At 42.3% G+C, this 14384-nt stretch overlaps 1 protein-coding gene across 5 annotated transcripts in view; it reads right to left on the bottom strand.

Moving 5' to 3' along the window:
- TRIM24 (tripartite motif containing 24) overlaps positions 1 to 14384 on the bottom strand; it is a 133338-nt gene that overhangs the window by 18333 nt on the left and 100621 nt on the right. For 4 of the 5 annotated variants that reach the window (XM_044988786.1, XM_044988779.1, XM_044988811.1 and 1 more), the window contains exons 11-13: positions 13210 to 13389; positions 11371 to 11506; positions 8711 to 8783 (exon numbers count right to left, since the gene is read on the bottom strand). In XM_044988786.1, coding sequence (XP_044844721.1) covers positions 8711 to 8783; positions 11371 to 11506; positions 13210 to 13389 — 389 coding nt within the window. The remainder of the gene's footprint in view (positions 1 to 8710; positions 8784 to 11370; positions 11507 to 13209; positions 13390 to 14384) is intronic. The other variant, XM_044988794.1, reaches the window with a different exon arrangement.

The following is a 14384-nucleotide window of genomic DNA, read 5'->3' on the forward strand; positions in this document are numbered from 1 at the left end:
ACAGTGCGAGACAAGTGCAGAGCCTACTGCTGATTACCTACCCTTTGTGCCACATTGGTGGATGAACTTGTACTTCGCTGCCTGTCATATAAATAACTTATGGATTGTGCTAATGCATCTCCTAGATCATCCTCAGTTCGTTGGTTTTAAAGCAGAAACTCTGAAGAGACTGGCAAATAACCAAAATAACTGTGTACCAAGGGGACATTCCTTGTTGAAAACCTGGAATCGCTGTGTAACACAGAAAACTCGAGTTTTCTCCAACTACTGACAACACATTTGTCGATACAGACATTTTCTGGATCCTGAACTGAGCACAAAAGCTGCAGAAGAAACATACAGCGTAAAAACCCAGATGTTTCTAGAAATCCTTGCAACATGAGAACATCAAAAAAGCATTCAAAACCTTCAACACAATGCTCAGTGAGGAATGGGAAACCCCGAAGTGTTTGGTGCCGAAGATTCTTTTTTGAATGTCATCCAGGTGTTGCACTTCCTTCCTCAAGGTGAATTTTGCAGCAGATTACGGCCATTATGCCAGACTATTTCCACCATTTTCCACTAAAGATGAAATTTCAAATCTGAAAGGGGAAATTTGCAATTACATGAGCATACCTAACCCTGGCAATTTGAAACTGGATGTGCTGGCTTTTTGGAACAGTCATTAAGACACACTTCCCAACATCAGCAAAGTGGCATGGCAAGCTTTGAGTGTACCCCCTGGATCTATCTACTGGTTCAGAGTGCTCATTTTCAAAGTTGGACTACCGCAAAGACAGCACAAGGGGCTCAAAATGCGTGCAGATACTTTGAAGAAAGTTATGCAAGCATATGCAAACCAAGATTTCTGGAAAAGCTACTAGCTCTGACAGAGACCAAGAATACCTTTGTACATAAAAAATTTTTCAATTATACTGTAGTAAAATGTGTATATTATTAACTTTTTATGTTTTTCTTTTTTCTTGCTTTTTATTATTTTTTAACCTGATTTCATCCCGGTTTTAATGTCCCGGTCTTAACACAGTTCTTAATTCGGAATCTCACTTTTGTACCTTTTCCCTTCAACATTTGTTGTTATTGTGACACATTATGAACTTAAGCTCCCTTTTTCCCATTTGAGCTCACATTTAGGGTAAGTTTGTAGGTCCAAACATCATACTCTGAGAATGTGTGAACAGAGGACCGGGTGGCTGTCTTACAAATGTTCTTGATGGGTACCTTTCTAAGGAATACTATGGAAATGTATTGAGCCCTAGTGGAATGAGCAGTGACTTTAGGAGGGTGTGTATCCCAGAGGACTTGCAGCATGTCAAAATACACCCCAAAACCCATCTAGATATTCTGAATAGAAATAAAATGATCCCTCAGCCTCTCGGCAAAATAAATGAATCTAAGGAAAACCCTAAAGGGCTTAATCTGGTGAAGGTAGAAGGCCAGCATTGTTCTTATGTATAGACTATAGAGACTGGATTAGTTCCTGGAAGGGTGAAGTTTGGGGTAAAATAACTGGCAATTGAATATTCTGACTGATTTGGACTTCTAATGATACTTTAGGGTAGAAACAAGAATGAGGATGCAATGTAGCTTTGTCTGGATAAAACACTGTATACGGTGGGTCAGCCATGAGGGCTTCCAGTTTCCCAGCCATTCTGGGCAAAGTGATTGCCACAAAAAATGAAAACTTGAAGGACAGATGCGGGAGCAAGCAAGTTGCCTTGGGCTCAAAAGTGGGCCCTCTTAATGAATTAAATTGCAAATTGAGGTCCCATGGTAGAGCAGGGCCCTGCACTGGAGGAAACTGATTAAGGAAGCCCTTAAGAAATTTCACAGACTCAGATTCCAAGGCCAGAAGGGACCTTTGTGTTAATTTAGTCAGAACTCCTCCTGAATAACACAGGCCACTGAACTTTTCCAAAATAATTCCTAAAGCAGATCTTTTAGGAAAAAAACCCAATCTTGATTTTAGGTTGAAGTGAAGGAAAAGCCACCACAACCCTTGGTAAATGTTTCCAATGGTTAATTACTATTAAAAATGTATGCCTTAATTCCAGTTTGAATTTCTCTAGCTTCAACTTCCAGACATTGGATTCTGTTATTATTTTCTCTACTAGATTGAATATTATTAAATATCTGTTCCCCATGTAGGTACTTGTAGATTATAAATCAACTCACACCATAACCATCTGTTTGGTAAACTAAATAGATTGAGCTCCTTGAGTCTATCACTATCAAGCATGTTTTCTAACCCCATAATCATTCTTGTGTCTCTTCTCTGAACCCTCTCCAATTTATCAACATTCTTCTTGAATTGTGAACACCAGAAGTGGACGATATTCCAGCAGTGGGTACACCAGTGCTAAACAAACCTCTATTCCTACTTCAGATTCCTCTGTTTATACATCCGAGGATTGCATTAGCTCTATAGGTCACAGAATCACATAGGGAGCTCATGTTCAACTGATTCCACCACAACCAGTGTTCCCTCTAATTTTTTATGTCCATGTGCAGAATGAAATTTGTTATATGCACCAATATGGAGGTCATGTGTGACACATCACCTTCATATAGGTGCACATAACAAAAATCATGTGGTGGGGATGGGGCCGTGGGGTTCAGTGTGCGGGAGGGGGCTCAGGGCTGGGGCAGAGGGTTGGGGTGCAGGGGATGAGGGCTCCAGCTAAGGGTAAAGGCTCTGGGATGGAGCCAGGGATGAGGGGGCTCAGGGCTGGGGCAGAGGGTTGGGGTGCAGGGTCTGGGGTGGGACCAGGGATAAAAGGCTTGGGGTGTAGGTTTCCCAGGGGCTGAAGTGGGGGGAGAGAAAGAAAAAACAGACTCCCCCTCCCACCCACCCCCCGCCCTCTCTCTCGCTGCAGCAGCTCAGGGCCAGGCGAGATGCACCTCTCTCCAGCCGCTCCAGTGGGGCTGGGCAGAGGAAGGGGCTCCTCTCCCTGGCAGCTCCAGTGGGCCTGGGCTGGGCCGGGACAGGTCTGGGGTTGGGGGAGAGGCATCTCTCACTGCTGCAGCCCTGAGCCTCTGTGTGGGGCTTAATAGACAATTGTGCAGCCGTGCAGCTTAGAGGGAACTTGGACCACAACCTCCAAATCTTTCAGTGTTATGGCTCCCCAGAACAGCATTCCTCATCCTCATCCAGAATGAGGCTTTGTTCCTAGATGTATACACTTATATTTAGCCATATTAAAAACACATTGTTTGCTTGCATCCAGTTTACCAAGAAATCTAAATTGCTCTGAATCAGTGACCTGTCCTCTTCATAAATTACCCACCTCCTCAATTATTGGGCCATCTGCAAACTTTATCAGTGATGATTTTATGTTTTCTTCCACATCATTGATAAAATTGTTAAATAGCATAGTACCAAGAACTGATCCCTGTGGAACCCCACTGCAAACACATCCGCTCAATGACGATTCCCCATTTACAATTACATTCAGACTTATCAGTTAGTCAGTTTTTAATCCAGTTAATGTGTGCCATGTTAAGTTTATATTGTTCTAGTTTTTTAATCAAAATGTCATGGTTGTAGAATGTGCGAAGACTTGAGCCTTGTCTACACTACAAGGGAAATTCGATCTAAGCTACGCAATTTGAGTTACCTGAATAGTGTTACTCAAATCGACATAGTTTAGATCTACTTACCGTGGGGGTCCACACTATGTGATGTTGTCAACTCCCCCCACTCTTCTCTATCCGATGAAGTACAGGAGTCGACAGAAGAGCGATCTGCAGTCGATATAGCGGGTCTTCACTAGACAAGCATTGAGAATCCTTCATTTGGAAATTGGAATGCTGTGATAGCAGCTAAGTGACCATTGACAGAGCTCTGGGACAAACCCAGCAGGTTTTAGATTCCGACGGTAATAGAGAATGAACATAAGGGAAGAGTTGGCAGGAGATATGGGGTTTTGGGCACATCAAATCTGGCAATATTTCCACTTCAGCAGGTACCAATGATAGGGCTGCTCATTCCGGAGAGATCCAGTGATGTCAGACTGTGCCAGGAGAGATGGTTTCTTCAAAAACTCTGTATTCTTTGAGGCGTTCCTCCATTTGGGGGAGTCCAACAACAGTACTAACATCTCAGCACCATGCCCAGTGGGAGACCCAGTGATACCTACACTGGGACATGAGGTCTCCCTAATCCCAAGTCCAAGTGAAGACTTTTCTCTCTCCTCTTAGTCTATCAGGGGAGTGGGGGTCTCTTATCTTTGGCAGTCTTCTGAGAGACCAAATCCAGCCCCTGGTTTCTGGAATTCAGAGCCAGAGCAGATGAAGTCTCTGGAGTACTCGGTGTGGCTGAATCTGATGTACAAAATGAGAAGTTGGATCCCATAAGTCTAAGGGAGCGCTCCATGAGGAGCAGTTATAAACCGTCTTCCCTCAGTTTATAAGATCTGCTCTTGAATCCTGCATTTGGATGGGATCTGGGCTTCTGCAAGGGAGTGGAGGCAGCTAGCATTTCCATCACTGAGGGGAAGGACCTGTGGCAGGTCTAGCAAGGCTTGAATCCTAGGGCCTTCTGGCATAACCTGCTAAGCAAGCCATGGTCAAGAAGGCCTGAGGAAAAAAGGAAGGACCTGACTTTGAAGAAAAAAGGAGGAATGTGACACAGGAAGGGGAGGGACACAATAGAAGCACAAACCCTGCTAAGAACTAAAAACTTAAATAAGCTACTAAGAAAAGATTTTTAAGAGAGTATAAAGAAGCAACTGCCTCAGCTAGATAGCAGACACTACATAACTCTGTGTTGAGCTATGGGCAACTGAGAAGGTATTGGAGTGGTGCAGCTCTGCTCCCTCCTACATGCACTCATACTTGAGTACGTAGAGGCATACTATAAAGGCACAGACCTGCAGACACTGCTAACAGAAAAGTCTCTGGTCAAGAGTGTACAGGGGCTTGCACATCACATGGAGCTCCGACAGGGACAATCATCTGAACTAAATTTATTTATTTTGTGTAAGTAGATTTTGCAGACATCTAATGTATTTCAAAATTTATGTATAAATAAAACTTTTAACTTTGACATCATAAGAAGATACGGCGCCTTCATGACTTTTATTATATAAATACAAAAGAACAAGAAATATTCTGTTAAAAGTATCTGAATTTCCTCTTCCAGTAGCACGAACACATTCTCTGCTTTTTCTCAACATGAAAACTTAACTCTATATTAATTGTATGCCCTGATTTATTGGAACACATTAACAGACCTGCTCTTCAGACAGAATTGTCTAACTATTTGTTCATGAATATTCCATCATTTCTAGGGCTGTCAAGCAATTTAAAAAATTAACAGTTTGATTAATTGTAATTAAACAATAGAATACCATTTATTTAAATATTTTTGTATGTTTTCTACATTTTTAAATATATTGATTTCAATTACAACACAGAATACAAAGTGTACAGTGCTCACTTTTTATTACAAGTATTTTCACTGTAAGAAAAACAAGAAATAGTATTTTTCAATTCACCCAATACAAGTACTGTAGTGCAATCTCTATCATGAAAGTTGAATTTACAAATGTAGAATTATGTACAAAAAAACTGCATTCAAAAATAAAACAATGTAAAATTTTAGCACCTGCAAGTCCACACAGTCCTACTTCTTGTTCAGCCAATCACTCAGACAAACAAGTTTGTTTACATTTGCAGGAGATAATGCTGCCCGCTTCTTGTTTACAATGTCACCTGAAAGTGAGAACAGGCGTTCCCATGGGACTGTTGTAGCCCGCACGCCAAGATATTTACATGCCAGATGTGCTAAAGATTCATGTCTTTTCATGCTTCAACCACCATTACAGGGGACATGCGTCCATGCTGATGACAGGTTTTGCTCGATAACAATCCAAAACAGTGCAAACCGATATATGTTCATTTTCATTATCTGAGTCAAGATGCCACCAGCAGAAGATTGATTTTCTTTTTTGGTGGTTCAAGTTCTGTAGTTTCCTCATTGGAGTATCGCTCTTTTAAAACTTTTTAAAAGCATGCTCCACACCTCGTCCCTCTCAGATTTTGGAAGGTACTTCGGATTCTTAAACCTTGGGATGAGTGCTGTAGCTATCTTTCAAAATCTCACACTGGTACATTCTTTACGTTTTGTTAAATCTGCATTGAAAGTATTCTTACAATGAACAACGTGCTGGGTCATCTGAGACTGCTATAACATGAAGTATATGGCAGAATGTGGGTAAAACAGAGCAGGGGACATGCAATTCTCCCCCAGGGAGTTCAGTCACAAATTTAATTAGCCTTTTTTTTTTTTTTAAAACAAGTGTCATCAACATGGAAGCATGTCCTCTGGAATGGTGGCCGAAGCACAAAGGGGCATACACTTCTCGGCTCTATGAGCTAAGATCACCGTCGGGTCCGGGCACGTCAGGAGGCGGAAGGTGAGGAGCATCGCGCAGGAGGCTGTACAGGGTGTGGTCAGGAAACGCATCGCCAGGGCCCCCCTCCGAGCAGGATGTTGCCACCTAGCTCAGCGGCTCCCTGGAGGCTGAGTTCGGGAGAGAGAGGGGAGACCTGTCCTCTCTCTGGTCCCGCACCTGCAACACCTCGAGATGCCTGGGTAAGAGGATTGGCTGCTGCTGGAAGTGATGCGAGGAGCGCTGGGAGCTGGGAATACTGGTGCCATGTGTAAAGACCTCGGACCACACCATTGTCACCATGACTGCCAGAGCCATGCTGGAAAGGTCCCTGAAAGATACCATCCACTGCCACTATGCCGAGAACCTCAAGCGGAAGCCGGACCAGGGCAAGGTGTTCGAGGTGTCCAGCAAGTGGGACGCCAGTAACCACTTCCTCCCTGGGGGCAGCTTCACCAGGTTTGCCGACTGGTGGTTCGTCCACAGGGCCCGACTCAACTGTGTTCCCCTCAATGGAGCCATCCACCACGGCAACCGGGACAAGCGCGACAAGCACTGCAGGAAGTGCAGCTACGCGAACAAGACCCTGCCGCATGTCCTGTGTGGATGCAAGCAGAACACCGGAGCCTGGCGGCACCGCCACACTACCATCATCCAGAACCGCCGTCGCTGAGGAAGATCACCCTTGACTCTGCCATCCCCGGGACAGACAGCTGACTGCGACCCGACATTGTCATCACAGATGCAGAAAAGAAGAAGGTCCTCCTGGTAGACATCACAGTGCCTTTCGAAAACCGATCACCGGCTTTCCACGAGGCTCGAGCACGGAAGGAGTCAAAATACGCCCCGCTGGCCGAGACCCTGAGAGCCCAGGGCTACGAGGTCCAGATACACGCCCTGATCGTAGGAGCCTTGAGCTCGTGAGACCCCCACAATGAGCCGGTTCTGAACGCGTGCAGAGTCGGTCGACGCTATGCCCAGCTCATGAGACAGCCGCAAGCCTGGGAGGCGGGAGAAGTGAGGCAGCTCACCCCTGCCCCGCCTCTTCCCGAGCATGCCGTGGCTGCTTTACTTCTCCCGCCTCCCAGGCTTGCGGCGCCAATCAGTTTAGGCGCCGCAAGCCTGGGAGACGGGAGAAGTGAAGCAGCTCAGGGAAGAGGCGGGGCAGGGGAGCTGGGGCGGGGAGTTCCCCTGCGTGCCGCCCCCCCCTTATTTGCTGCAGGCGGCCCTCCCCACGCTCCCCTGCCCCAGTTCCCTTTGCTAAATGCCGGTGGCAACCAGGGCGGCCGAAGATCCGGCCGCTGCATTCGCTGCCAAAGAAAATGGCGCCCCCCCAAATGCCAGCGCCCTAGGCGACCGCCTAGGTCGCCTAAATGGTTGCATCGGCCCTGAGAAGAGGGAAATATTATCTCCTGTAAATGTAAACAAACTTATTTGTCTTAGCGATTGGCAGAACAAGAAGTAGGACTGAGTGGATTTGTAGGCTCTGAAGTTTTACACTGTTGTGTTTTTGAATGCAGTTACGTAACAAAAAAAATCTACATTTGTAACTTGCACTTTCAGGACAAAGATTGCACTATGGTACTTGTATGAGGTGAACTGAAAAATACTATTTCTTTTGTTTATAATTTGTACAGTGCAAATATCTGTAATAAAATTATATACAATTTGATTTCAATTACAACACAGAATACAATATGTATGAAAAAATGTAGAAAAACATCCAAAATATTTAATACATTTCAATTGGTATTCTATTGTTTAACAGTGCAATTAAACTGCAATTAATTTTGAGTTAATTGCATGAGTTAACTGCGATTAATCACCCTAATAATTTCTTTATTTTTGTAGTATCAAAATATCTAGTACTCACTTAACTGACCGTATTATGGTTAAAGCTTCTTATTTATAATCCTCTCTGTAAAGCTGATTCCTCAAATCTGAAGTTACTTATGGTTCAGTGAGGATTTTCTGGTCCAGAATTTAAAAAAAAACCACAGTTGTATAACTGTCATGAACTTTACACCATTATTTACAGTACACGGTTATCAAAACATCTGATCAAGCTGTCAATCTCACAGCTACCCTAAGTTTAAAACATTACAAGTCTTTAATGTGCCATTAATAAACTAGACATGAAATCAGCACTTTTAGGCCTTGAAGAATATTACAATAAAGCCATCAGAAATGGTCTCTCCAAGGAAGTGACATGGCAAACCTTGACATAGATGACTGGTGAAAGGTTCTGTCAACTGCGGTTGCATGCATATAGTGTCCTTTGAGATTGGAGCTATGTTTTTTTCAATTGGTCTGCTTACCTGCCTCTGCTTCCAACACTGGAGGCACTGGGTGAGCGAATTGGAGGGTGGACACTGGTCATAGTTACTGGTCCTAAAAAGCAGATAATTAAGGGGTGGGGGGAAAAAGCAAGGTTTGTTCAAGCAAGAAATTTTGCATTTAATTTTCTCACAGAGAAGAACAGAGATTTGTGTATAAGTATTCATTTTGATCTCTTGATATTGATTGTTCAGACCATCCTACACATTTTATTTGTAAAACAGACCAGAATATGTTTCTTCCTCTCCTCTACTGTGACTTTGGTCATTCTTTAATCATTTAACCCAAGGCTAGAAAAGAATGAGACATCTTATCCTACACATTTCCACTCTTTTGTTCACTCTTTTTATTTAAAAAGTATTAGAGAAGGCAAAATAATGAAATTCAGAGAGTGAGTATGCACTTACTGACAGATGGAAAAATCACCACACACTAAGTGGAAAAAAGAATGATTTCACTGCTGTAGGTATGTTCATTGGAAAGATATGCTTCACAACAAGCAAATACATAGCTGTAATACAGGAATTTATAAAGTGCTAAAATAACTTTAGCTACTGGAACTAGGAAAGGAGTAACCACAGAAAGTCTGACATTTTGTGATGTTCACAGCTTCTGCAATGTATTTGTGTTCTTTCAACCCACAACTAAACACTTCTCCATCTGATCTCACAATAGCAGAGTGCCATCTCTAACCACAACCTCATCTTCTTCAGCATCTTCCATCTGTCCTCTGCTCTTGTACCTCTGACCTCCAATCCAACATCCATGACTTCAGCATTCCCAGACCACTCTGCTGTAGGACTCAGCTGTCAGTGGCTCAACTCAATTCTCTCCATCATACTGGACTCCTTCACCTGTCTCTCTCACAGTAAAATCCATTCCACTAACCCCAATTTCCTCTTCCTCCACTCATGAGCACCCCAAAGAAAGTCCCAGAGGCAAGAACCTCTTCTGTTACAAACTTATTCTTCCCTCCTGCAATTTCATCACCTTTCTCCTTAACCTCAGTCCTATTAGATACCTTTTCCACACAACATAACACTAGGATATTCCTCATCCTAGATCAGGGGTCGGCAACCTTTCAGAAGTGCTGTGCCGAGTCTTCATTTATTCACTCTAAGTTAAAGTTTTGCGTGCCGATAATACATTTTAATGTTTTTAAAAGGTCTCTTTCTATAAGTCTATAATACATAACTAAACTATTTTTGTCTGTAAAGTAAATAAGGTTTTAAAAATGTTTAAGAAGCTTCACTTAAAATTAAATTAAAATGCAGAGCCCCCCAGATTGGTGGCCAGGACCCGGGCAGTGTGAGTGCCGCTGAAAATCAGTTTGTGTGCCGCCTTCGGCAAGCGTGCCACAGGTTGCCTACCCCTGTCCTAGATCCTACCTTGTACAACTACCACCTCACGTCCCTCTCCCTGACTTGGATCTTAACCCTCCCCACCACCACAACTCAGGTTTCCAGCTTCCCCACTCTACTGTAATTGCTTTAACTTAATTGTCTTTAACTACTTCTTCATGGTCAAACCTTGGTGTTTCTACTCCATCCTCATCCTCTTCAGCCTTTCAGCCATCTCAGATAGCTGATCATACTCCATCTTCTTAAAATGTTGCCTTCCTGTTGTTTTCACAACTCCGTACTGTCTTAGTTTTTCTACCTCTGTGGTCATTCATTCAGCCTTTCAATGGCTGAACCACCTTCTCTTTCCCTCCACTAGTTTCCAGGCCACTAATGGCCCACTTATTTTCCCTCTCTACATCTTTTCCCTATGTAACCTCATCTACTCGTATGCTGCAACTATTTTCTCTGTACACTGACTATGAAATCTAACTCTCCACTCCTGAGTTCTCTCTCTCCACGCAATTCTTCATTAGTTCATTGCTCTGACTTTTTTGGTTTCCTTGCCATCAACAAAAGCAAAACCAAATTTTGTCTTCCCTTACAAGCCTTCCATGCTTCTTAACTCTCTGTCACAGTAGACATGACCACCATTATACCTATCACTCAGGCTTGTAACTTGGATATCAACTTTGACTCCATTCTCTGTCTAGAGCTTCACATCACAGTTATCTAAATCTTGTGGCTCACATGCTCAGGGTCTAACTGATTTCTATATGTGGGGTTGGGAGGGAATTTTCTTCTCAATCAAATTGGCAGTGACCGTGAAAGGGCGAGGGGTTCGCCTTCCTCTGCAGTGTATGGGTAGCGGTCACTGACAAAGATTATCTGGGTATATCTGCTCCCTGTCATTATGGGGAGCCTGGGCTACCGATGTACTTCAGTCCCTCCTAGTCTCTCCTTGTGGCACTTAATAGCGTCGTTGCCTGTGGGCTGTAATACTTTGGTATAATTTCAGTTGTTGGGTTTAGCGTGCGAGGGCTGAGTGGTCATGGTGGCCTGTGATATACAAGAGGTCAGAATAGATCTGATCATCTTATCTCTGACCACAATGCTAAAACTCTTAGTCAGGCCCTCATCTCCCATTTGATCAATGCCAGCCTTCTCCCTTGCCTTGAACTTTTTAGTATGGTGTAATAAGATAGATAATAATACATTAAGTTGATAAATGGGAACTTTGAGATCAGGGAGTAAAGTGCTAGATTCCCACTACACCATTTAAATCAGATTAATCACCATACCCAAGAGGCCCGGAGATGGCACTGATGAATTTGGTGACTGGACGGTTCTGTTTGAAGGGGGTTTTGGGTGGCTCTGCTCCACAATACCATCTTTCCTTACAATGTTATCCAGGGTAATGCTTCCCGTACACTCAATCTAAAAGATGAAAAAAAGGAGGTTATTGTTAAGACAAAAATAACATGATCAATATAGCCACCTTATCAGACTTTATCTTAGTTTGCACTTCCACATCCTCTTTCAACATGCTCATTTATTTTATTTAATTAAAAAAGGAACATGCAAATATATACAATTCAAAGAATTAATTCAGGAATCACCTAATAAGCAACCCAACATGTTCCACATGTGTGGAGTACATCCTGGCCAGAGGACATGCATATTCAGTAGAAAAGTAGAAAGTGTCAGCTAATTGGTTATGTCTTTTCAGCCATGACACATGAGGTCAGAACAATAAGCCACCTGTTTTAGAGGAAAACCAGTCTCAATTTATCATTCCAGCCCACTGAAATTGTCACACATGCTGCAGTATTAGAGAAATGGCCTTTGAAACACTACTCTAAATAAGAGTGTCTAGAAAACACAAATCACTTTAGGATCATACTTTTCTAAAGCATTCACATGGCAAGCGGCACCTTGCAAATCCATGTACAGCAGCTGCACTGACCTTTGACACTTACTATACATTAGCGTGATGATGTGACTACTGAAGTGTTTGGAAAAAGCACATTATATTGTTCTTAATCACTACTAATGTAGTGAGGTACCTAATAGCATGTACTCAATGATACACAAGTTAAACAGAGCTGCTGATAGTATTATGCATGCAGAACAATGGTAAAGTACTTGTCATGGATTCAAATTACATGTTTATGATTGCAGTGTGATGTGTTTTGTGTGTGTTAACTAAGTATCTTAAAACAATTTTAAATGATGGGGTATCCAGTTCTCATTACATTGTGCTATCACAATGCCTCTGCCAATGTTTTCAATTAAAAAATAAAAGATAAAAAGGTTATCCAAGATCTGAGAGCAACTCACAAGGACCAGGAGACAGGAGGAAGAAACAGGGATGAATAGCAAATTACTACTATAAAGCATGAAATTTCAGTTATTCATAAACTGTTGAGAGCTGTTTAAGTGCACTTTTCTTATTTTTGACACAATGAAGTAGATCGCTTAAAGCTCAAAATCTCTATTTGGCCCTCCGATAAAGATGTAGTAATCTGAAGAGACTCTTACTGTATTCCAGTTCAAAGTCTATTAGATAAAACACAGCAAGATTATGACACTCCTTCCCCTCCTACCACACAAAAATTGTGGGAGATGAGCTCCTAACCCCCATTCCCATCCATAGGAAAAAAAATACTGAATGCGCTGATGAAGAAAAATTACTTCAGCCTAGCACTGTACATTAAAATCTACATGGGACAGACTTTCAATTATACAGAAACCTCAGTAATATAGTACTGAAACCCTAGATTTACAGCATGTACTATTACATGTCATGGGTATTGATGACCAAAGCTGAGGAAACTCATTTTTTATTAGCAGCAACTGAAGAAGATGACAGATGAAGGCTAGTAAGTGTCTATATAAGAAGAGTACAATTGCATTCTTCATTCTTACTCTTCCTGCCAGTCCTAAATCCCTTAAAGGCAGTGCCTCCAGAACAGTGCAGGAGCACGAAGGAAAACCTGAACTGTTGCTTTCTATATTGTACCAGTTTGGTAGGTAGGTAAAGAATTTCAGTGTCGAAGACCTTTCCATTGATCACCTTTTGCAAACAGTAAATTCACTTTAAAATAAAAGCTGTAAACCATTGCTTGTGTTACTCTTACATCAGGAAGAGAAGGTAGGGTATAAGAACTACCCACTGGAGAACTCAGATCTATCATGGGTGGACCAAATGTCTTCCCATCATACCCTGCAGCACTAGTAACAGTGGGACTGGAAGGGGTGGATGTAGTGCTGCTTGCAGTTGACGAGGCAGCTGAAGCTTGTCCACTGCTTATCTGCCACTAAACAAAACAAAAACAAAACAAAAAACAACCAGAATTCATCCATTGTTCCTTTGCATGGTAGAAGACATTTATTACATAATCTGACCCTAATATGTTTGAACCAAGCAAGCGGCAACACAAAAGCAGAATGAGCTGAAATTCGAACTGAAATTCATATTTGCTTTGTAATCTCACTAGAAATGGAAAAAAGAGAACTGGAAAAAAAAGAGGTAGGACAAATGTATGAGATTTTTAAAAATCTTAAAATGTAATTTATTTCCTGCTGATAACATGTACTAGTAGTTACATGTGTGAACATGCACAATGTTGCAGAGAGAGGGAATAGTTTTAGTGGAATAAACACACTACCGACAATGGGCTGAGTGTGAAAAGCTGCTCCTGTATTTTTAGTACTGTAAACTAGGTACTGTTATTTAAGTGGACAGTGGAATGATGTTGGGGTGGTTTTTTTAATGATTTAAAAGGACTTGTAAAGCAATCAATCTTCTCTTTGATTCAACTCACATGACTGTGATAGCCATGGCACTATTATTCCATTTCTTAGGTCACAGACCGGTGTTTCATTCCTTCCTTCCTTCCTATGGTGGCAAGATACTCTGCTCTTTTTAAGTGTACAACAAACCTCAAATTATGCATTGGTTCATTGGTATTTGCCTCACTGAGCAGCTAGAAAGTATCTGAAGTATTCACTCTTATCCTCACATAACTGCTGATCAGTTGGGGATTGATCACTTGCAGCAGAAGGTCCACAACTGTCCAGGTTTGGCAAGCTCCAGAGCCTAGTGGCAACTACAGCTTTTTAAATCACGCTTTTGCCTGCTTACTGGTGCAGTAGCCAGGAGGGAAGTTAGAGGGCAGGGTTTTCTACTCTATTTGTTCATGGACTGCAGTGAACAGAACATGTGTTTGTGTTAAGTTTTGAGGGCTGCCCAGAAGTCAGTGATAGATTCAAAATAAACATAGCAATAAATTAAAGCAAACATTTAAACCAT

This window comes from Mauremys mutica, chromosome 1 (genome assembly GCF_020497125.1).
Source record: "Mauremys mutica isolate MM-2020 ecotype Southern chromosome 1, ASM2049712v1, whole genome shotgun sequence".
In the NCBI taxonomy this organism is placed as follows: domain Eukaryota; kingdom Metazoa; phylum Chordata; order Testudines; family Geoemydidae; genus Mauremys; species Mauremys mutica.